At 31.6% G+C, this 25,803-nt stretch overlaps 1 protein-coding gene across 4 annotated transcripts in view; it reads left to right on the plus strand.

The window, feature by feature from the left end:
- The first annotated feature begins 316 nt into the window (after positions 1-316).
- Positions 317-25,803, plus strand: part of LOC135130696 (dual specificity tyrosine-phosphorylation-regulated kinase 2-like) — a 53,269-nt gene continuing 27,782 nt past the window's right edge. The window contains exon 1 of one of the 4 annotated variants that reach the window (XM_064058133.1): positions 317-556. In XM_064058133.1, coding sequence (XP_063914203.1) covers positions 542-556 — 15 coding nt within the window. In that variant the 5' untranslated portion in view covers positions 317-541. Of the gene's footprint in view, positions 557-14,886; positions 15,075-15,136; positions 15,334-25,803 lie in introns of those variants that run through there. The other 3 variants (XM_064058130.1, XM_064058131.1, XM_064058134.1) reach the window with 3 other exon arrangements.

The following is a 25,803-nucleotide window of genomic DNA, read 5'->3' on the forward strand; positions in this document are numbered from 1 at the left end:
ACAATCGTTGTTACATTAAAAAAGTTGATTATTTAAACGATTTCATACTTTGACAACCATGTATGTGCCTACACAATAAAACACATTAATTTCCTTTGTTGTTAGGACATGAAAATTACAAAGGATAAATGACACTGTTATGGTTATTTCACTTAATCACAGTGGCAGTAGTAATTTTCAGAGATAGCGCCCATATGATAACAATTCGCCGTGGGAGGGAAAAATATGCCTCGTAGTTAGAGGTAATTACAACACATGTCGCATAGTTTTGACAGATCTTTAAGCAGACAGCACACCGTTCAAGACGAATACCATCAGTCTTCCCCACACACACGAAAGAGTGAATGATCCGATATCATCGTGTCTGGAGGATCATCACACTCACACAGTCGCATTTCACGATAGTCTGTGTCAGTAAGTGCGCGTGTAGTGACTGCCTAGCGCATTATCGCGACTCAACGTTTCTTCGCTGTAATAACATTGGCACAAATTTTGAATTTTTGAATGTTTTCTGAGTGACCTATATGCGAAATTCGGCAAGATGCTTATGTTCGAGGTGAGTTTTCTTCATTTTCTTTTCGTGTTTTTTCTTTCATCAATATGTTCTGCTACCACTTGATCAACAGATTTTCGCACTGAAATTTTCTAGCTAACTGTCATTTTCATTTAAATCTATTCGAAAAGTTTTGTGCAAAACTGGTCCTTTTGTTGGCGCAACAGCAGAACTGTTTAAAACCGATCGTCCCACTTACTTTTACCACCAGATCTTGTTCTTTCTTGTCTCCGTTGTGTTGAATCCATTATGAATCACTTTAACGGTCAAATTTAAATTAACTTTGTTCTTTGTTTGCTAAAATAATTGTATATGGATTTCAACTTCTCGGAACTGTTTCAAGTTATCCTTTGTCCTGAAGCACGGTGTGAGGCGCTTTGTCTTTGCTGTCGCAACAAAATTATTTTTCTCCTATCCCCGATCGCCATGATTTAAGAAGCATTGCGGATAAGTTATTGTTGATAGTTAACAATTGCACAAATAAATTACTTTCTCTGCGGTGAAGCTAACGAGCGATTAGTCTTTGTTAATCGGTTTCGATTATTCTAAATGCTTTCTAACGAATCAAAAATTATATAAATAACTTTTTAATTGCTTTATTTTGCGTTTATAGTGACTAGTTCGATTTAAATTTGAACTATAATTTGAGATACAAATTAACTGGCACACTTTCCCTTAGAATTAGGGATTACCAACGAATGAGGTCCTTCTACATAGATTATAACAAATTAGTTCCGACGAATATTAAATAAATCACATTAGTCTACCCATTCAATGTCGAGCGTACTTGGTGCAGGAATTCTATTTAAATTCAGTTGTGCTTTTATTTTCATCTATTCCCACCGACAATAGTTGATTGTCCTTGCTTAATTTAAGCACCTACTTGTACACGTGCCAATAATGCACTCTTATGTAATAAAATGTGCTGTAAATTTATCGAAAAATTTACAATTACTAAAAGATAAACTGATTAAATAAATGTCTTTAATTGTTTTCATATCAACACAACGCCAAGAATGCAATTTTTATGTCACCGAGGTTGTAAGCTTTTAGAGTCCCAGATGGTAAAGCGGAAATGTTTGGCATACCCGCAAGAAATGCATATTCGTATACTCATTGTCTGCCACAGCAATACAATCGATCATTTTGGCCTCGAGACAATACCGTCTTTAATTGTCAAAAATTTATCTTATAAAAACAGCTGTAAATTAATTTTAAAGTCGGTATCAATTATACGCTATTGTTTTTCCACTGTAATTGAGTAACAGAAATTAACATACCTACATGTGCGCAAAAACTTGAAAACATTTTTATCGTACATATTGCACACATCAAAACAATCGATGCTCTCGTTTATTGTATAGTGATAGAGTGTGGCAGGTTGCACAATAACAAATGTATGTCCAAAAATTAAAAATACAATAAATGGCACATTTTGTGATAAAAGTAGATATCTATCATTAATCTAATCAAATTACAAACATTGCCAAATTTTAATATCAATTGTAAAATGTATATAACTGCTTGGAAAAAAGACGTAAAACAAATTCTAGAAAAAAAAATAGTGTAGAGTACACGTCGTAAAAACATGCAAACGGGTAGCATTAAACTCTGCAATCATAAAAATTCATACATTGTTGACGGTTGCTGATTTCCCCAACGAAATTTCAGTGAATCATGCGGTGTAAATTTGCCAAATGATAACAACTCAACGTATTTAATGCAGCGATTCCCGTAAAATTACGATAAAATTTTACTATCGCGTTCGTATCGTATCCTGGAAATAGCTGCGTAATTACGTTGAGTTATAAAAATTTAAGTAGTCAATTCCAACTAAACAAAACTGAAAGATGTTATTTATTAATGGCAAAAAAATGTTCAAGATTTTACCTTGCTAAAAACCATTACTACTCTGACTAATCAATTTTACTATAGGTACGTAAAAATCGACCTCCAGCCTGGTCAGACTTTGTTGGAAATGACGAAATGAGTGTTAGTCGCAGCTCCTTGTATTTGTTTATACGTTGCATACTTAGTGACAGGAATTACAAGTGTTCAGCTCCCATTCACAAACATCCGACTCGACTCCGAAAGCTGTCAAAAACCGTGTTGAAAATTATACAGTAAACAAACATGCAATGTTTTGGCTGTGAATTACTCTACTCAGCCCGTGCGATAAGATAGAGCTGCTGTTCGTCTCCTAACGAACAGAACATTCATCAACAGTCGACAATTTGTACATAATTTAACCTTGCAGTCGTTTACTTAGTCAGTATAGTAATATTTCTGTGATAACATGACGTTGCTTCCTGTTGTATAATTCTTGTGCTCGCATTCATGAATTATTAAATTGGAAACTCATGTGAAGCATTTTGAGGAAACTGTCATCGTTGTGTTTTATTCAATCATCCTCATCGATTCTCACGAACGTTTATGTTTTTTTTTTACAAAAACGTTTTACAGAAATTGCTTCTAAATTTGTAAAGTCGATAAAGCTATCGGCGTTAACATCAAACGTAGTTTGATGATACATGAATGTTTTCGTGCTTTGATTCTTAGTATTATCAAATAGTCATAATATGATAAAAATTTACTTACTATTTATTGCATAAAACGAAATATAACTTGCTTTAAGAATTGGTGTCATACGGAAAAACTGTCCTGAATTTGTAAAAATGTATTTGAATACTTATTAGTCTAATTAACCACAACCAACCAGACAACAAAAGTATTCAACATGCTGAATATTTATTTATTAAATAATTATTTGTTATCTATTCTTGTTATTACCTGTCATTTACCGATTTGCTAGTAAATATTCATATGTCCTCTAAATTCTGCCCACACCACGCAAAAATACGGAATGCTCAAAAATTAAATTAAGAACTAAGAATATTTAAGGCTCGATAATGAAACCGTAAAAACTGACCTGACAAGTTAATTGATCAGCACATCAGTGTAACAACTTTTACCATTTAATTAATGAGAACTTGTCTCAGCTATCCAACTATCCCTTTTTATCATATAACCTATAATAGCTTATTAATTGTTTAACATCATCTCTTGCCGCTATCAAAAAAACTTTGAATTTTCACGAATTTTACTGCAGGAGATGCTTTCACAACTTTAAGCAGTTTATTTGTCGAGAATTAGCATCGAAAGTTTGCTTCTACTGGGTACATTTTTCCGGAATTTTGTTGTTCATTTTTAGAATAATTAGATATGAAAAATGGTAATGAAGTATTTAACTTTGACACCGCTTTGTTATATTGTTAATTACGTGCTTAACGTACGTGCTGTTTCATTATGGCCGTAATCGATTACTTCAGCTGAATGAGGTCTAGATTTGTTGCTGGGTGAAAATAAAATCAAACAGGTGATTCCTGCCTGTTAGAATAAGTGCTTAACGAAACTTCTTCAATGTTTCTTAAATTCTTATCAAATATAACAAACTAATAATAAAATTTTAGACTCATTAATTTTTTCTTAAAAATGGAACAGACTAATTATATTATTAAGTAATTAATTTAAATGTAACTAACTGTGTATTTTATGACAACATCTCTGCTATTTTCATGTTCTGTCCCATTCCGCAACTAAGACCTTCATTGTTCAACCTCATTACATCAAATTTATGACCAGCAAAAGCTTTTAGCACTGTTTACGTTGGAGACAAATTATAATTTTTTGCTGAAGCTTAAACTTCAAAGTTGCACCAGATCAACACACAAGTATGAAATTAAAAAAGAACTCTCTCACAGTTTCGTTTCGCTGTACAAACATAATGAATTGTTTAAAGGGAGCAAATGGAAATGAAAACGAAATAACGTGCTGTTCAAAAAAACAATGTTAAAAGCTCAATTTCCATATTTTAATCTAACTGGTTTCTCATTTTCTAAATTTGCTTCAAAGGAAAATGTATTATATTTACTTCTGTTGTGCTACAAAATTGTATTTGTGTCTTAACGGAAAGCGTTTGGTGCTGGATATGAATTTAAATAAAATGCTCGACAACAGGAAATGAGCAAAAATATTCTTGAATAAAGGAATACTGCGTTATGTATAAGTTAAATAATCTGCGTGAAATTCATATTATCATTTTAATATGTGAAATTAAATAACAATGACAATAACCCATCAAGCATATTTAAAATGCATTGTTAATTGTTTTCCATCGTGTCACAACAATAAATGTAATTCTTTGTTATTCTAACGCAACACTTAATTGTAGTATAATTAATAAAAAAAATCATTAGCGGACAATAGCCAGAAATCGGTGACCACGTAAGTAGTTATAGCACAAAAGATTAGGTTTTATAGTTTCAGATATAAAAATTGTCAGTAGAAGTACATGCCTATCTACAATATATCCGGTTGTTTATATTTTAGAACTGTTAGTTAGCCTACCGGAAAGTTAAATGACCTTTGAAATGCTGTTTCTTTAAAGTTCGTGTACTTAAGTAAATTAATTTCTGTAACATTTTGACCTTAGTCTTGAACTCAAAACGGTGGGAGTTATACTTTCTTGTTTTTACTAATTTATTTTCTAAGAAAAAATTCTAGCCCTTAATCGAAAAAACAAGTCTAACTCACTGACTATTCTTTTAAAATTTAATCAACTTACATTTGTTCATAAACTGAACCAAACCATTCTAACTATAAACTTCTTCATCGTTGCTTTTACGAACCCTTTGGGACACAAATCTCAGTATCCTGAATTTTTCATTTACTTCAGTCATAAAAGCGAAAGTTGAGGGATCAAACCAGCCTCTGTAAAAAATAACCTAAAGGTGAGAATAATATTTGTCAATTTTTCAAGTTTTTCGTTCAGTTCACAGTTTAGTAGTGACTAAGTTATTTAGAAATACTTACTTACTCCATTTTGTCAAACGTATAATTCTCTAAATTATTAAAGTACGTATTCTTAAATAAGGGGCAAAACAATTACACTCCCGTTTAGTAGGTATATCTAACGTAATATAACAACTTTTTGTTATATTTATGTTTTTTTTTAATTTGTAATTAAACTTCACATTTATGCACATTTACGAGCAAATGAAATATGAAATAGTTCTTTCTGAACATATTTAATGTCAATGTATTTTTAGCGCGTAGGACACTGGCAAAACCAACAATGACTCAAATATCAAAGAAAGTTTATAATTTTCAAGTGTTTATAAGCTGAAGGTGTGGCAGAATTTATATTAGCTTAAAGCAGTAAAGGTAGAATTCGAAACTGTTTGTTTTAATATTAACTAAACTAATTCACACAAAAGAAAAATTTTGGAGAGTTGAGATAAGACAACGCAAATAGGCAGTATCAACTTATAAAAAAAATGAAGAACTCCTTTTGTGGATTGAAAGCAAAAGTTTCGCAAATAACTGAATACAGAAAGGTTTATGGGTTTTAATTCATTGCTTATTTAGACTATTTTAAGGTAAAAAGTTTTCACGGAAGAACTGGGGTATAACCATTATATTATCTGTAAGATAACATCTTCAACACTTTCGCTGTAATTTGTGATATAATCGTCTCTTAAATGAGCAATCGTTTGTAGAGATCTTAATTTGATTCGAAATAATGTGCTTGAAATTTTCTTTGTTTTTGTCTCTAACACTTTCATCTAACTGTTCCAAACAAAGACACGTCTTAAATATTCAAGTATTGAAGTTACATTATAGAAAGAAGAGAGTGTAAGATCACGATTGTCACACAACAGTTTTTTTATTTAGTATTTAAGATTGTTAAGGTATCCAAATGTCTAACCCAAATAGACATTGTTTTAGACATTGTTTTTTATTAAAAAGCACTCGCAAATCATACTTATTACTGATAAAAAATAATAGTCAACTGATCTACTTATGTCGTGTTTCCTTTTTTTAGTGGTTCAAATAATAATTAATCCGGATCCATAGTTAAGAAGTGAAAACAGCAGTCTGAAAACATGAAACCATTTAAGGCTTATAATTATACAAAATTATCGAAATCTCAGTAAAAGAGATATTTCTTTAGAAACATCAATAGAAATGTTAACATCGATGTCGGAGTAAAATCTTACATCGAAAGCCGAAAATTAAAATTAATCATTTTCCACGAAAAAAATGCCGTAAGTTTTATACGTAAATTTCGATGATTAGTCATTTTAGGATTTTATACATTAAGTGCATATTTATTTAAGAAATGTTCAAATAAAAAATTATCTTAATTAGCATACCGGAAATCTTGCACATCATTTTTTTCACATTTAGTACGAATACATTAATCATTTTCCAAGACCTATAAGTCACCACTTGCACCTTTAGAAAATGTGTCACTGTAATTGCCTGACTTAACAATTCTATTAAACTTAATTAAACGGTTTGACACGCTTTCCACTAAAATAAACAGTACGGTTTCTTATCTCTCACCTTCTATTAGAGGAAGTACAGTTCGAAATAAGCATTGTGTGTTCTTGACGTCTTTACGTCTGATTCGTTCTATTGTTTTCTTATTTGGATACGCAAGACTATTTATTTGGCGAGTTACATGACGCATTCAAAGCGGAAGAATTTTGGCGAACAAAAATTAGAGATTAATTTACATGACAGACGTTAATCACATGTACGAAAGCATGTACTTATTGAGAGGCGTCAGTTGATTGATATTGCGAAAATCCTCTTGGTGTAAATGGAGTCAAAACAAGATATAATCAAAAGGGAAAGTATATATTGTGGCCAGATCAAAGTCAAGGTCTCCAAGAAAATATATGTAAGGAGAACATACAAATAATTCCGCTTTTTGTAACTGTATTAAATTATGAAAGAGAAAGTAAGAGGATGAACACGGATTGTTTGCTTATAGTTAACGGAATTTACTCGCGATTGTAAATGTTGAAGTAAGTAAACACTTTAAGGTTAAGATACAATTACAAAAATTGTCGAAATATGTTTTGTGTTTTAGAAGGTCGTAAACAGTATTATTATGACAATAATTACAAAAAAGACTGCACGACGGAAATCAAGCATAAAAGGAAAGGAACTGATAGAGTTTGTTTTATAATAAATAACTTTATCAGTTGATGTTGAGAACTTCTTCACCGCTTGAGATAATATTTTGCCTCTCACACATTGTGTGCCATAACCTGCATTTTAGTCTTCTGTTTGCATAGATCCGAAATTGTTTTAATGAAATTTTGTGTTTAGTTGTGTTTGCGTAACCGTTTCTTGATGTCCTTCGTTTTAATTTCAAACGCTGGTTTCAGCCTAGAATTTAAATTTAATGCAAGCTCCAAAATTCTATCCAATTTTTTAAATAAAGAAAACAGAAGCATAAACTGTTTTTGTAATTACTTTGGAAAAACATATATTTCCCCATTAAAAATATATAAAGTCATTTCGTCATCGCAGCAACCGGTTATAAGCAATTTTCTAAAAAAAAAATTGGGATCAATAAATAAACGTCATTTAAAACATATTTTACAAACTTGATGACAGCAACGGCCTCTGTCAACAACTAAAAAATTTATTTGTATGTGTTTACTGAGAACCACTAGCTTATCCATAGGACAACAGAAAAATACAAAACCTCGAAATAAAAATTGTCAAAAACAAGATAAAGATGCATATAAATTAAGATTTTCTAGGTTCCACTGGAAAAAATATCACGTAATTGTAATTAACTTAATTTATTCACAATTAATTAACTTCGAATGTAATATTTTATAACGTGTGCTAAGGAAATTTATATTAAAATAACGGATGATGTCATAAATAATAGGTGGTACTTGGAAGAAAAAAGTTTCAAACACAAACTAAAAATGTTTTAAAAATATTTACCACTATATAGGTGCATTTGTTTGCGCATTTAACCACTGAAAGAATTAGATAGTTATGAATATATTTTTAACTTTATTTAAAATATTCAAATTAATTAAAAAATAATCATTAAAAAATAATGAAAGTCGCCACTGAAAAAATATAGAATGATGCTATAACTTCGACAAAAAAAAATATCTTCAAGTTAAATTTATTCCTAAAACGCAAAAGTCTAAATGCTATTGAAGATTTCTTTTAGTTTCCAATTTTGTTTTTGTTGGGAACTACACAATGATACTGGAACTTTGCAGTGGCATATGGTTGATAAAAATTTAAATTAACCAAAAAAATCTTTTGCATATTTGTTTTTATTCATGATATAAAAATTAATACCATCAGTAATTTAAGCTTCTGTATCACATTAAGATGTGTGTCTGTTTGCGTAAGTTGAATATAAGTTTTCAACCACATCAAAGTGAACTACCTTGTTGTCAGAAACATTAAGAATATACGCAATTTTCACTACAGTAATCTCACGAGCTATCTAGAAGATAAGGTCTAGTTTTTAAGTTCTGTAGTAGATAGGTCCATTGCGAAAGTGCTTAAGTCAGGTTGGCTATAATGTTGCGTGTCAATTAAAATCCAATGATATTTGCAGTAAATGAAGCATGAACATATTAAAAACAAACGATGAGATTAATATTTTTCCACATGATAATTTGGAGGCTACTGTATCAGGAAATGTTTACATACGCGGCGTTTAAAGGTCAGTTCAGATATCGAGTCATTGTGTTTAAATACGGAAACAAGCAGTAATCTGAAAGTAATCGCTCTCATTATTAAAGACATGGTGTTTTATTTTGTATCTCGGCAGAAATTACGCCGCGACAAAGCTGTAAACTATTACAGCGATAAAAAGAGCACGCTGAAATTACACAATCTTAGAATATTGATGATCTCCGACAAACAGGTTGCGGTTGTTGCAAATTTCTTGCTAGGTTTTAATTTCAGGTACAGTAATTTCACTTAAATTTACAGAATATAACGGTAGGAAAATGGACAAGTAACAGGATCCATCCTGGACAATGGCTTGGAAGTATTCAGACTCAATTACTGCAATTACCACATCCAACTAGTTTCCAAGTCTTTCTTGTATTTCCTTGCACTTAATTAGTTTTGAAGATCTAAAGGCCTGTTTATGCTTCATTTAGGAACGTTTCCACAAATCCCTTTGTTTCAGTCAAACACGCGTGAATATTTTATAGCACTACATACGACAGAAGTAGGTTCTAACACAGGTACTTACGCAGTACGTTTTAAGTTCATTAATTTTCAGGTACATGTTAGTGTCGTGTGGATAATATTTTCATTTTATATTAAAAACTAGGAGTAATACTTTTAAAATGTGATGATATGAGCACTTTCCACCTTGAAAGAACCCCGTGACAAATTTCTGAATCGTCGCATAAAATTGTTTTGTTCACAAGCACAAAAACAGTTGTGAAAGAAGAAATTAATTTCTTTTTTGTCATTGACAAATAAGTTATGTCGTCAATGTTGTGCAGTAATTTATTGAATATCTTATGTAGAACAGATGAAAGTATTCTACTTACATTCAGGTGTTTCTGTGGTAGTAGAGTATCCCGTATTCGATGTAAATCGATTATTTTCATTCAAAATTTAGCTACTCTTTCCACCCCAAATCGTAATATTCCTATTATAGACATTGAAATGTCATCTCAACGAACCTACCTACCCTTTACTATGAAATTTATTGTTTATGTTAAGGGGAAAAAGGGAAGACAGTAAATAATAGGTTTTTCGCATGCAAACGAAAACTATAAACTGTTGAAATGCACTAACAGGTATTCATATCTAGGTATTTTTGGAAAATGCATTTGAATTAGACAGTGAATAAACAAACGGCATACGTCTAATAAATACTACTGCAGAGATGAAATACTGAGTAATGCGGTATCTAATGTATATCCCTAGACCGGGTCGTTTTTATCGGCTTGGCATGACGATCAATCATGTTAATGGAAAATATTTACTTTTATTGCAGATGCTTTATTAATTTTAAAGTAGATAGAGTTTACAGCTATATAGTGATCCCTTTTGGTTGAAAAACAGCTTAAATTATCTAAATAACTCGGTGTCCGAGTCCGTTATCTTGACGAAAGTATTTTTAATAAGTGTATAATAATTTAGTTTCTAATTTCTTGTTTGAAGGAATTTTGCTATATATGTACGAGCTACTTCAATAGTTCCCATAATTAAAAATTTGCGGTATGCCTACGTATTAGTAAAACCGTTGTAGGCGAAACTGGTTAGATATTTTAAACAGTGAATACAGATAACTTGAATGTAATACCTAGTTTATTGCCGTTTTCTAGTTTCAAGTTAAAAGTCATAACTTAATTGATTTTTATTTTCAACGATTTAGAATTATGTCGTATAAAATAAAATATATATCTACCTATTCGTTTTCTTTAATAAGCATCGAGTGGAATTTTTGGTACAAAAAAATAGCAAATAGAGTGTCACGATTGTTTTTATTTATAAGTTTAGTAGTACAGGTGGTACTATTTTCGAAATTGCGAATTTAGTGTTGGTACCACAAACTGGTTCATTTCGAGACTTATAATTGTCGTTTTTTTTTTTAGTGGTAATACGAATACATTATTCATTTATTAAAGATTATTTCTCAGATGTTTTTTTCAAATTTCATATATATTGTTTTTCAGTTCTACATATTATGTTGTCAAGAATAATTTACGAATGGTTTACGTTTACCATTAAATTGTGTGCACACTACAATCTAGTTAAGGAACGGCAGTTGCTGATCTTAGGCCTTTATTGCTATCGATTTTTTAATATGTTCATATTTTTTATCCGGTGTGCAAAAATGTAAAAAACAAATAGAGACAAAATGAATAGTAACAAAATGAAAAAACTCAATAACTTCGCAACTTTAAGGATGGCAACTAAAAATATGACACTTTTAATTATTATTATGTTTAGGAAAAGTTTGATTTATATTTTTGGTTATTTGAGCATTTAAACAACACTATATTCGCACCACTGAACACGTGGGTTTCATTATGAATTCATAATATAAAGCTGTTATTTAAAACATAATCGACTGTGACACGATTAAATTATTACTAAACTATGGTTTGTTTAAAAAAAGCATTTAACTTACTCGATCATGAATTTTTATCAAATATGCTCCAGTGGACATAATCAATAGATTTACATTAAGGAATAACCCGAAGAGTCTTACTGATTATAAAAATACAGTTTTTGGTATAGTTTTGTGTAGGATGATGATACATTTAGTGTAAGCACTGTCATTATTGTGCTGTCACTCATCCAGTTACGAAATTTACATAATCATGTGTGCTAATCAACTTCGGACAGGTAGTAGTTATGTGCAAATTGACCAAATCGAATTGTTCTAACGGTCACCTGTCAAGAATTATAATAATTAATGAAATCTCGGGATGCATTCATATTTATTTTTAGTTACCGTTTATGACAGTGTCAAATTTTTTTCACGTTTAAACCGTTAGGATGACAAGTAAAATAATCTACTAATGCATATTTTATTAACTGGAAATAGCTGACGAAATGATTTGCCGTTTTTATTAACTTATAAATTTTGTAGTCATTAAAAATGTAACAAGTAATCAACAGAAGTAGTTGAAGAATTGTGTAATAAGTACTATGATCTATTTATTAAGTTCCAAATTTTAAATTCAAATTTTTAATATTCAGTTTTGGTTTACATCAAATCTTTTGCGGACAAACAAAACGAAAGCGACGTTACTAATTTTAATATGTTCCAGACAATAGAAAAATAAGTCACCTAATAAACCATGAAATTTATTTAAAAAAAAGGATGTTGCCATTGCAGTTATTCGACATTTTATTTGACAGTTATTTGACCGTAAATGTCAAACTGATTAACACCAACAAAGAACGCGTTGGTGTTGCCAACATAATTTTTTTTAACATTAAATTTTAAAGGTTGCTAGACAATTTTTTCTCGATCATATGCTATTACAGTATACAATAATAATAATCTAACCGAGTCAGAAAAAATGTTTTTTCTCTTTCTAATAAGAAAAATGTAATTTTGCTCCTTTTTAAGAAATAGACACTATCTCAGAATATTGTGGAATCACATAATTTTGAGACGTACGTAAGAGCACTAAACTCGGTCTCAAAAATGGTTCTAGATTACGTTTTATAATCCTCAGCAGTAAAAAGTAAAAGACAGACACTAAGCAACAGTAATTTTCAAAATCATTTTTATTTTTTAAGTAATAATGTATTTTAGAAGTTCTGTGTTGAGAGTTACAACTCGTATTCTTGATAAAATCAAAATGTATCTGTTGAAAGGCATCGAAGTAGATTCATTAAAATTTTCGATGCTGCAAGGATAATAACTTATTTAACTTAATGACAGCTCAAATGTGCATGTAACTACTAACTAGAAAATCTTAATTTTTCCACAGTTACAAAAATGTATGTTAAATTTTCGTATGTCCGTCACCGGAAAATTTCTACTGAAGAGCATTATCATATGGTAGATTAAACACACCCATTATATCTTTATATTTGTACACAGAGTAACTACAAAAAACCACTGATTCGAGTATTTATCGTTTATCAATGAAATAGATTCGTGATGACGTTAGTTACTGATGGTATTGTGGATATGACGGAAAAAACCCAAGTGGTAGTAGATTTGGAAACCAAGAGTTGTTGTCACACTCTTAAAGACCTGATCTATAAAATGATAATAAAAAATAAATGAAAGGTGATTCATTTAATTAATTTATTTCAAAGAAATAGTTAATTTATTCATCACGAATTAGGTTTTACCTAAGATTTTAATGATGATCTACAGATATATGCATGGGTTTCAGAATAAATCAAATTTAAAAAAAAATATGTCGCACTGAAAAATCTGTTAAACGCAACAAAACACTTTTAAGAAATTGAAAAAACACAAACTTTGTCACTTGGAAGAGCTCCACATGAACCTAAACACTTTTCTCTAAATTATAAAAACTGTTGTCATTGTACTACAACTATTGTGTATTTATTTCGTTTATAGAACTTAATTTTTTGATCTCATTTTTGAAAAAATACGACGTATGGTACGTTCATGATGTTCAGCGACAAAATTATGTATTTTTACAAAAAGATAGACGGTAATAAACCTCACACGTTGATCTTACTTTTTTGCCAAAAATTAACTATGGCTACTTGGTGTTTAGATTACGTTAAAAAAATCAATTGAACAAAAATTGACGTAATATTTTGAGTAAAATTCCAACTATAATGTTTAAAATGAATAAAATTAATCGATGCGCTTATTAAAAAAGCAAGGTTTGAATCCATATAGATTACATATTGATTAATCTTTTTTTTTTGTGTCTCGACAATAGTACTGCATTACAAACTTCTACAATTAATGAGTTGAACTAGAATAACGTTAAAATGTCGTATTCTGTTTTTAAACAAATATTTCAAGGTTTGGGATATCGAATGGTAGGAATATCTGCTAAAAATGCTCCCTCTTATAGATCAACCGCCTGTGAGTAAAATCCCAGAATTCGTGGTTCCTCGTCACAACTAACTTATCGTGACTTGCATTTGTGCGTAAAAGTGAAAAAAAAAAAAACTGATGCGGTGGTTTAGACGTCGGGGTCAACAACATAGATCAGTATCAGTTACTATATGCTGAACAATAGCAAACTGTTTTTTTTTTCTAGTACCTAAATGTATAAAATGTAGTTTTTTTTCAATCTTTTTATGCATAAAGAAAATGTAGCGGATTAGACTACTTCTAATTCAAGTCGCTGTCAGAAGATATAATAATTCAAAATGAATAGCTAACTTGCCTTCAAAACTGACGTTGTCTCATCCAAAACCGGAAATAATAGAAAAACATATAATCAATTTTCCGCTTCACAACCCTTGCGCTCTAGAGAATCCACTTTGTCATATTTCCACCACAATTGTTTTATATTTTTGGAAATTTAATAATCGTTCCGTGACCGAGAGTTGATTTTGTATAAATTTCCCATTACCCACATATTTTCAAAACTATTTAGACGCGGAAATAACAATCCACCCCTTTCTAGATCAAACCATAAAAATTGATGCCTTGAATCGGCCGCACGTCACGTCCTAGCTGTCTATACGCTGCTTTGGAATTAACATCTTTATTACCGACATCATCCTTCATTCCCGTATAATCCGGTAATACATTGGGTCAGCTTTCCGAGCCACTTCTCCATGAGACAACTTGTTAGATTCCGCGGGTATCGCTAGTAGCGCTCCGGGAATTTCCGGGAAAAGTCCGGTGGCTGCACATTATAATTTGTAATCCACAAAAAGGGCAATCGCCGCCGAGTAACATTAATAAAAGGAACAGATCCGTGATGGAGGAGACGACCATGCGCGATCTCGGCGTATTGATCGTCGGGAACGCGGGCCACAGCATCGCTTAGGCGATGGCATTAGTTTGCGACCTCATCTCAAAAGAGTCCGGACGCCTCCTGGTGCCTTGTGAGTGCGTGTTGATCATGGGTCGGGAAATTTCAGCGGCCCGCGGCCCTTGATGTGCGCCTACCATACGTACCCCAGCAGCCGGGGGTCGCGAACTATGGGCTGGACTCACGCTGACCACTCGGTATTCTCTACCATTGTTAGCAGACCATTTTAGATATAGATGTAGTGGTGCATCCTAGATGCTGTGCGGCAGGCGCTTCTTTATGGACACTTTTGCTTTACTTTCTTCTTCGTTTCTTTTCATTTCGCGTTTCTCTGTTGCGACACATGCTCGGCTTCTCTGTTGTGACTTTTTACCGCCAAATTGTTTTGCTTATTTTGTGCAAGGAAGCTCTCTTTGAAAATTTTAGCAAACCCGTAAGGAGGAAGACGGATTCCCTGCACGTTACAAAATGGTTTGTTGATCAGTTTAATCAAAATCACTGCATTTAGATTCCCTATCCCCAGCGATGACTATCTGTTCTTTCTTTTTCACTGAATTCTCTGAAATATATAGAATCACATGTCAAGGACTGACCACGGTTTGATGTAGTCTAGAATGTCAGAATATTTAAAATTATAACAAATCTAGAATTACATGTTTTATTTTTTTGCAAGGAATTGGAAAATCGAAGTACTTACCAAAAAATTACTGCAATGGAGCAGCTCTGGCAAAAAAACATACACATTCCTGCACCCAGCAAAAAAATCTTAATTATACTTATTACTATATAACCTATAACTAACACGTGACAATTTGTGAAGTATCTAAGTAGGTTTTGCAAAATGATAAGTACGCAGGGTAACTGGGGTATCAACCTATGAACAAGCGACGGTTTATCATATGAGGTTAATGAATTAACTAAACAAAATAAACAAGGAAATCACTAACCTAAAATATATTTCGTTAGTGAAAACACCACAGTAATATTAAGATAGTTTGGACGCGGTCACTAAGTATCTGCTAATTTTATAAGTGGTAGAACAGCCAATCCTTTTTTTTGTCAACAAGAACAAACATTGCAAAAGCGTTAAAATATATTTGCAACCGTGTTTGTAGGCCAAGTTCACTATTGTTTTAACTTTATTGCATTCATTAGAGCTGAATTTTCAACGTCAACACATTTCTGATGCATTCGATATGATAAAGTATACATGTACATTTTGAGAATTCTCTAACACCAATCAAACCCGTGACGAAATATATTATAATGTACGCACAATCAAGATCTGTTACCTTATTTAATAATTAATATCTGGTTGACCGAGCTTCACTCGGCTCGTTTGGTAGTATTAGATCAGATTAGGACAGATAATTATGCGTATAGTATGCATTTTGAAGTACACGCGCTAATTAAAAATACACATTAAAAAAGAAATTCCATAAGCAGTCTTTGTTTTAAACAGTGATAAGTGACATGTAGAGATTAAAGAACAGAAAACTGGAATTATTGTTTGACATTTATTACAATCTCATTTGTTACCCAAGTTTTCTCTCTGTCGTTCTTTTTTTTTCCTAGTTCTCTCTCTCGACTCTAGAAAAAGGTCACAACTACATTCTTACTGCCAGAAGAGTTTCGCCTCTGGTGTGGTTATCATACTGAGTTACCGTGCTCTTTTGCGTTATTCCTAATTTCTCAATCTCAACCCTGCTCCCGAAGATGCCACTTACGAAAGTGTGCGAAACGTTGAGCCCAAAAACTCAAATAACACGGTCCCATCCCGGAAAACGATCACACATTGACTCCGACCGCGAAACCTCTGAAATGAATGCTTGACAAAATAATCTCAATTCAACGCACTTTCGCGTGCCTTTTATCCGCTCACTCTTTAGTTTTCGGTAAATTTTCTCACCTCAGAAGGTGAATTTTAACGTCCTCTATACAGTGGAGTATGTTTCGGTACGTACAATTGAAGATAAAAAGGTACGTCAAACGTACTGTCAGACTGTCACCCAAACTTCTCTTATAAAACAATCTCGTGTTCGTGTAGTGTCATCTGAAGTTGCCTAGCAACAAATATAATTCACTGCCTGAAAATTGCTGAAAATGCATGAAGCTGTAATTTTCAGCAGTTAAAACTATGATCAATCGATTTTTTGACCCAAAAAACCCCTAACCTGTAAATTTCATCGAAATCGTTAGAGCCGTTTTCGAGAAACCCATTATATATATATATATAAATATATATATACAAACTTTGCTCGTTTAATAGTATTAGATTTTACATTAATGTCATTTATTAATGTAACTCCAGTGAAGCAGTGAAACAATTTTTTTGCAATTGTCATAGAAACATCACTTTTTATTTAGACATTCTGTTATTTACAATAAGGTGTAACTCGTAAGCAAAAGCCATTATTACTTCTAACAAAACAATATATTATGTAATTGTTGAACGTTTGTACTTACATATAAATGATTTAAAAGAATTATATACATATATGTGTGAGTATAATAATTTTACTATATTCAATAACACCAAAGTAAAAGTTATACATGAAATTCCTAAAGAAATAAGTACAAAATGGATTTTGATCTACACAAAACCGGGGTGGCGCGCAAGCTATAGGCTAAAATTACACCGACTACCGCTCACTCAATTTTCTCTACCATTGTTTAGCAGTCCATTTTAGATATACCTAAATGTAGTGGTGCATAATATATTTTCTGCGGCAGTCGCCTCTTTATGAACGATATTCGTTGATTTTCGTTTCGCGTTTTTCTAGTGGTCGACTTGTTTTATTTACTTGTGCAAATATGCTTTTATAAAACATTACTAAATCGCTGGGGAAAACGGATTTGCTATATATTACACAGTCGTTTGTTGTTTATTTAAACCGACTGCAGCTGAGTTCCTAGCTGCAGGAGCGATTATCTGTCTTATCATTTTCAACGACATTTCGACTTTGGCAGTATCAATAAATGTTATCTTGCTAACGGTGAATGACCACGATCTTAAAGAATCTTATCTTGTGAGTAATGTCAGTGACGAAAATATTTGGAATATATACGTAAGCATAAATCTAGAGTCTTAAATTTTTCCTTGCCTACATGACGTCAACAATTAAAAAATATTACACTACTAGTTATTTTTGTAGAGAGTCATGAAGATTATCTATAATTCCCAGACCTAAAATAGTAACTCAGATGATAATAATTTATGTAGTATTTATATTGTTTACCACACTTTCAAAATTTATCAGCTTTGAAATTAATCCAGTGGTTATTTGTACTGTTTTATTTTTCATATCTACTACTAGACTTTCGAAAAAGGTGTTATACCACAAGCATAGATTTCCAGATACATTGACTGAACTTTAACCATTTTTCAGAAAGACAGATTCATACATCAGAAGAAATAATACGAGCGAATTTTTGAAATCAGTTTCTAGACTTCGGAAAATTTCTTTGTGACAACCAATTTGAATAAAATTCAACAAATATAGGTAAAAGGTATTACTTTTTCGCGTATCAATGTACTATTGAATTGAATCAATGATTTACCTGACCCTCGGCCGATTTTTTACCTTCGTTTTCATGAACAACGTCAAAAGCTTATCTTATCCGATGATCTTAACTTCCGACGTTTGCACCATAATCTACGGAAGATACTAGAAACAAGAGGAAGTCAGTCATGGGACACAATTTAACTGCAAACATACAAAGAATACCTGCACTTTTTCAAGAATATGTTGACAATGTGTTTCAAAAAATGGACAAAAACATCTTTGAAAGACTCAGTAGTTTTCTTATTTTTGTTTTCGTTCGTGTTCCGTTTCTGTTCATTTCATTTCGGGTTTTTCTGCTGCGATACATACGCGGTTTCTCTGTCGTGACTCTTCTAGAAAATAGGAATTAGCAAATCGAAACGAGGAAGATAGACTTTTTAGCATCTCTACGCGTAGTAAATCTGCGTTTTGAATTGATTTGTTGACTAACGTAATCAACTAATTCTGACCCTCATGCAGTAGTAACCAAAAGTTTATATTAGTAAAAAGAATAATATTAATAAAAATTTTAAATTTTTAAAAATAAATTTAATTGCTCGAAATCAGCATCAGGATAATGTGCAGGACGAGAAGTATGATATGTAACATGGTATTTAAATATAACTGATGTCTTAAATAGTAAATAAATGACTATATGGCAAGTAGCATTTTTTTAACTCTTCTTTTCTAAAACACAAGTAAATCGCGAAGAGGATGGCGGATTGTGCTATACGCAACAAGTTTATTGTTTAAAATGGTTGTTGACTACTTTAATTAAATCGTTTGCATTGATATTCTCAAACCCCGGAAACCATTATCTGTCTTATCTTTTCAACTTCAGCAGCACTGCGGAGAAATGTTATCTTCCCAACGATTGAAATAATAAAAAGTGAATCTTAAATCTTGAGAAAAATGTAAGGGAGCATGAGATTTTCTCTCAGAACAAATTTTGCCTCTCTAATTTTATAATCTGAATTTTGTGAATCCTGTGTAAGCAGATTTTGTTTATTCTGTTTATTCTAATTGTTAGAATAGTTACAGTGACTTAAACGTACATTTACTTAAATTATTCTCTTCAGTTATAATTCTAAATTTACTAACTTCCTATACACATAAGCATAATGCATTGAGATGTAAATAATGTCATACTGTACAAAGGGAAATGATTTTTTTTTGGATTCAGCATATCAATAAACCAATAGCAAGCGCCTGAAAAAGTGTTCGGGTTTCAACAATTGATTTATGCGAGTTCATGACACTGTTTGTGCCTGTTTCACCGCAACAGAAGATTCTAACTAAAGTGTATGCGTAGTGCTTAGTAGATATTATTTCCATTAAGTGAGATTCCTGGCTCAGTTTAGGTTTAATCAGATCATACATAATCAGGACATCCACACAGTCGACAAGTAATCAGTATTAACTATCTGTCGCTTACAAATGTATTAAATTTTAATTAAAGCATTACTTAATGAAATGAATGAAATATTACATGTTCTTACGTTTTGTAAAATCATATTATAACCCATTCCATAGGAAAACAGTTCATACTTAAATAGTTTCGAGTCTATTATTACTCATTCGACATAACATACGAAGGAAAAAAATCAATTTAAAATTTTCCATGTGCTCTTTGATATAATTTTTCTAAAGCAATTATTTAGATAAAGTGATCTGGAGTAAATCCGGTTAGTAATCTCATTTTTTATTGCCAATAATATAATAATATCTGGGCAAAATATTTCCAGTCACTTGTTATATGACTCATTTAAGGTGATTATATCGCAAGTAAAAAAAAACAAGGGAGGTAGTTAATTTAACCACGATGGAAAAATAACCTAAAGGCAACAGCGGAACACATATGTATTAAATGTAGTTCCAAATATGCCGTCAATAGTAGCATACTGTGACAATACTATGTTATTACATATCAATATCATCTTCATCTCATAATGGTTTTCAAAAATGAAATTATTCGACTACTTGCTTCAACACTGTAGTTACACCTCTTCGCTTATATTTATTTGAGGGCCACACACAAATTAAGCTCATTCTTCATTCCGTTCCAGTAATAAGAGTAACTAGAAATGTTGTGTAATCTCAACATCATCGATGAAAATTTATTACACCTTTGCTGGAAACGTCAAGGTGATTTGTGAGGAACGCGGTATAAAGTAAACATGCTTTTTATGAGTAGACACCAACAATATTAAACATTTCTTGTAATTATATCATTACTTCATTACTATTTTGTATTCAACTGTCAGTAAAATTTTATGGAGAAAAGTACGTTTTGAAAGTAGACTAAATGCTAACACTCTTTTAATATCAAGTACTACACATAACATAACAAACATAATTCTTGTATTAACTTAATCATCTTTATAAAATTAAAAAACATAATTATTGTTGGACTTACGCGCCCAAAATTCAAACCTGAACCGCAAAGAAAATAAGAATGGGTCTACTTTCGTTTATGATAAAGTATATTCAAGGAAGAACCGAAAAATAAAAGTTTCCGAGGGTTAACAAATGTACTCTTTAAAATTATTCTTATTATTATTATTCACAATTTATGTTTGAATAACGAGTGTTTGAAAGTATCTTATTAATTTGGAAATTTGAAGTTGGAAAAATCTGATTAAATAAACAATCCTTTTTTGCCACAGGAAGTAATAATCACAAGCTGCAAAACGTACCTAAAAGCTGAAAATTTATTTTTAGTTCATAAATTAATTAGTTAATTGAATTTTTAAGAAGAAAATAACAATGCTATTTTTAAATGTAAATGTCACAATCAACCCACTGCTTCATAAACTTGCCTTTATTAGATTAAATTATGAATTTGTCTTCAAAGTAATTTTAGATTTTGAAATTGAATTACTGTCGCTTCAATAACCTGTTGATTTTCATCTGTTTAAATTTTAAAGAAATATTGTGAAGGGAATAAGTGGACTATTTCATATTTTCGAAAAAAATGTTGGCTCTAAATTTCCGCAGTAAGTGAGCAAAGGTTTGAATCGAGATTATGATAACGTTGAAGTTAATTAAAATCGAATATAATCACTGTTTTAAAATACACACTAATTACATTCGTTTGAGTTTAACGGATTGATTCAACGCATAAATGCGTATTAATAGATATAAGGCAAAATTTGCCAACTGAAAATAATGAAAAGCACTTACTCATAAATTGTTTTACATTAAAGTGAATACAGCAAACTTGATATATTTCATTAGCTATTTTTATTATATATTTATGTGTATAAGATTATTATATAAATAAGCACATTCTGCACATTTGGTGTATATATGTATATCGCATATTTTATAACAAACTGCATTCATACAATTCCGAATTCCCATAAATACACAACTGCTATATTTTTAAAATAACAAGAGTGGACTTCGTAAGTTACATAATTAACAAACCTTGTGCTAGAACATATTTTTTTTCAATTTCACTTTAGGCATTTTTTCTTTGTGTAATTATAAGGTAAAATTTTTAAGTGAACTGCTACAGATATGGTTTGCTTTGAACCTACCAAGATATCGGAAACATCATTTTAAGTTGAATAATCCTTCGAGGTAATCTTAAATTTTGTCTCGAAGGCAGCCTACTTTCTTTACGCTTTGTATACACCTAAGGGTAGACAAGTAATTAAATTACAAGATTCAGCGGAGTATACGTCACGTTTCGGGTTCGATCCTGCTGGATAAAGGCAAACTGGATGACATCCGATCTAATGTTAACATCTCTAAACGGAAGCTTCATCCACATTACCCAGCCACCGCGTTGAATTATTCTTTACCGCTCATCTTGCATTTTTATTTTCCAGTCACGTCTTCTTAAAAATGTAATGTGCTCTCCGAGCGACTTATTATGCATAATCTCGATATGAAATTTCATGAATATGGTTTAACAGTTTTTAATGTAGCTCATGTAGTCATAGTTATATTTGCAGAATATCAAAGGTTATATTGAAATATTGGAGGCTGAGAATTTAAATTTATTTTAATTGGAATTTCGCAATGGAATTGTTTGTAGACGATGCGCTGTTAAATAGCATTGTTCATAAGCACCGACAGTCTGCCAGGCAAGTTAACAAGATGATTGACATTTTAAATTGATTTAGCTTTATACAGTCGAAACTAAGCCATATGTGGTGTACTACAGTCAAGCTTATCTTGGTTATCTTTGTGGCACATATAAAATGAAATACGGCCAAATGTCATACGAACCGTAGGTATAATTTATTTCTGTTAAATGCACAATACTAACAGAACATCAAGTAAAAAATCATTCAAATTTGCGTTTTATTATCCCTTTTTACCTGTATTTACATATAGGTCTGTTACCTGGCTTAAGCACTGTTATTAGTGAATGCTAATAAAAAGTGACAGAGTCATGTATTTGCCTCATTCATAAAAACTCATGTGGGTCATTAATCTTTGATGTTCCTGTTACATTTTTGCGTAGTGATTTGCTTAATTAAACAAACTACACCTACCTCTTTTTCATATACGCAGACGAAAGTTAGCACCTTCGCTAACATGTAACGGTAAATTCGAAAAGATGAACACTCTACCCAATGCTAATATTTGTGTTAAACAAATGGAGATTATTGTATACTCATGAATTTCCTATGGTGTACAAGAACTTATTAATTTAATGCTGAGATCACCATACATTTTTAAGTTGCAAAAAATTTTTAATTGAATCCCAAATATGTGCTGGAGCAGATAACTAATCTGACCAGTGATAATTAGAACGTTTTACTGTTGTGGCGACTGAAAACCATCTGGCATAAAATTATCTGGTTGAATTTTTATAGTATTGTGACCTAATATGCCATAAGTGTTTACACTGTATGTGGTGCACATCCATTTGACGTCAAAGAAGTTTTCCAGAAATTTAAACCAACCACTTGCTAGAAAAATGTTTGATAAGCAATTAACTAAAACGCTGTTAATCGATTTTAGATTTTTAATCTTCGACCACTGAGACCAACAAGTCGGTTGGTGCTATTTGTTTCGACGATTTATTTCAAGCAAGATTTCTATAAGATGAATTTGTTTAAATACTACTATTGTATCAATTTTATCAAAAAAATAATAATAACTTGATGGTAAACGAGATCAGCGTTCCTCTTCAACTCATGCGACTGTTGATTTTTAATGATCCGATTATCGCAAAATGAAACGCTGTAAAATACGTAGCTAAAACATTCTGCAGCGGAGAAATTGACGTCATGAATTTATTATTCATCCAAAATAATGTGACTGACAAGGGAATCACGCATCACACATTCATGGGATGAACTGCGTTCAGCGTTGTCATTATTTACAATTTGCTGTAGGTCATCGTTATAGTTACAGTAGAATACGGACTTTCTGTTTTCAACTGCTTCCTTGTGATCATAATTAAAGGACAGTTTTTAAAATAATGCAAATTTTCTAGGTGTCGACGGAGCATTTATTATTTAAAATTAAACAAAGTATAATTTAAAAGCCGCGAAAACAAACATTTTTTTATAAAAACGGTTTCTAAGAATTTAACTTCGCTGGCTACGGTCTACAATGAAATTTTCATATGTTCCACAAACCAAAATGTAAATAAAGTTGACTATTTGGAATTCTAAGTTTATAAACAGCAAATATGAGGAACAAAAAAAAGCGAGTTGACATTATGTTGTAATAGCCTAACATGAACTATGTATAACAACAAAATTTCATATCCACTGAATATTTTTTCCCCGCAATGATTGAAGGACGTATTATAAAAGTAATTTTTCAGCCACTTTTCTTGCTTCCACAATAAACATGTAAAAAATTTAATTACTTAGCGACGTAATTGCGAACTAATCAGATTGGAGTTCAATCACGCGTTAGTTATAAAAGTGATTTTCAGATATCACCACGAGGGATGGTTGATTTGGAAATTATATTCCCCTACATGATTTTCAAAGGTACAAGCTTTAAAATTTAAATCTCTTTGCTATGCTATCAGTACTATCAGGTTAAAAAACTGGCACGAAATATCGAGCGAACTGAATCGACTTCTTGATGGCTTGATTTCCCTCGACAATTTTTTGCCACTTATATTATGCTAATTATAACAAAAACGAACGCACACTTAAACATTCACGTAATTTTTAGGTTGAAATACTCAATTTCGTCATTTGTATACACTCCAGTTCACATTTAAGTGGCAACGTAGAAACCCATGACAGTCCATCCGTTGGTATTCATATCTGACTTTTACTTACTAAAATTTTGCTATTAATCTAAATTCGATAAACCTTTTTTTATTTTAATCATATATTGCATTTATCATATTTCGGAATCTGGTCAAAATTTTGTTTTGAGTTTTTAGCAATAATAGAACTAAACGTAGCCAGTTTTAACATATGATCTTTATTGCATTGATGTATTTAAATTCCCCGAAAAATATACTTGAAGCTATCTGCATAAACGAGTTTCTGAAATATTCAAAGAAATCTTTGAATAAAAATGTTTTAACTGCACAGATACCTCACGCCACGCACCCTAGCGATGCTCATTTTTGTGCGCCATTTATATTCCGCAAGTTTAAACATTCTTAAGTCATAACAAAAATATAAATTTATAAATGGCATATCACTGAAACTTTAAAAAGTATAAGAATTCTTGAGAAACTGCAAGTTACAACCATATTTTGACAAATAAAAGTAATTTTAATAACAGCAAACAAGGGATAACAAAATCCTGTGACTTCTTTTGGGATTTGGTGTGTTGTTGATAAAATGAAAATAGTCCAATAAAATATGTTATACAAAATGCTTTATGCACTGTTAATATGAAGTGGACGTTAGATGGGCATGCATATTTTATCAAGTTTTACTTTTTCTTCTTGTTATTTGCGTGTTATTTAATAGAAATTTTACGCCTGAAATACCTATACGCTTTAATTCGTTGTGAGCACGAATTAAAGCGTATACTGTACTAAAGTGAAAACTAAATTCTCTGTTAAGTCATAATGTCATAAACACGTGGCGTCTGTTTAGGTCTGGGTGGATCAATATTATCAAACTAAATGGAAAATTTTTAACAAACGCATATCGGTATGTGGATTTCAGGCATTTGAACTGTTTCGAATGTACTGTCGATATCTGATATCTGATAATTTACTTTACGCACTTATAAAGTTTCTCTAACAAGACTTGCCTACGAACTTGAAACTTTTAGAGCTAAATCCGGTGTGTTTTATAAGAAAGAGAACGTCTAGACGCAATATAGTAAGTTATTGGTCCGAACAAGCTTTACTGGCTAAAGCAAAAGACAACGTCCAAATTTTGCCGTCTAGACACCTTGTTAGCTATCAGGTGAGACTATAAGTAAATCAGGAATTAAACTGATT

This window comes from Zophobas morio, unplaced genomic scaffold (assembly GCF_036711695.1).
Source record: "Zophobas morio isolate AGI-343-1 ecotype UQ-CSIRO unplaced genomic scaffold, CSIRO_AGI_Zmor_V1 ptg000017l, whole genome shotgun sequence".
NCBI lineage: Eukaryota > Metazoa > Arthropoda > Insecta > Coleoptera > Tenebrionidae > Zophobas > Zophobas morio.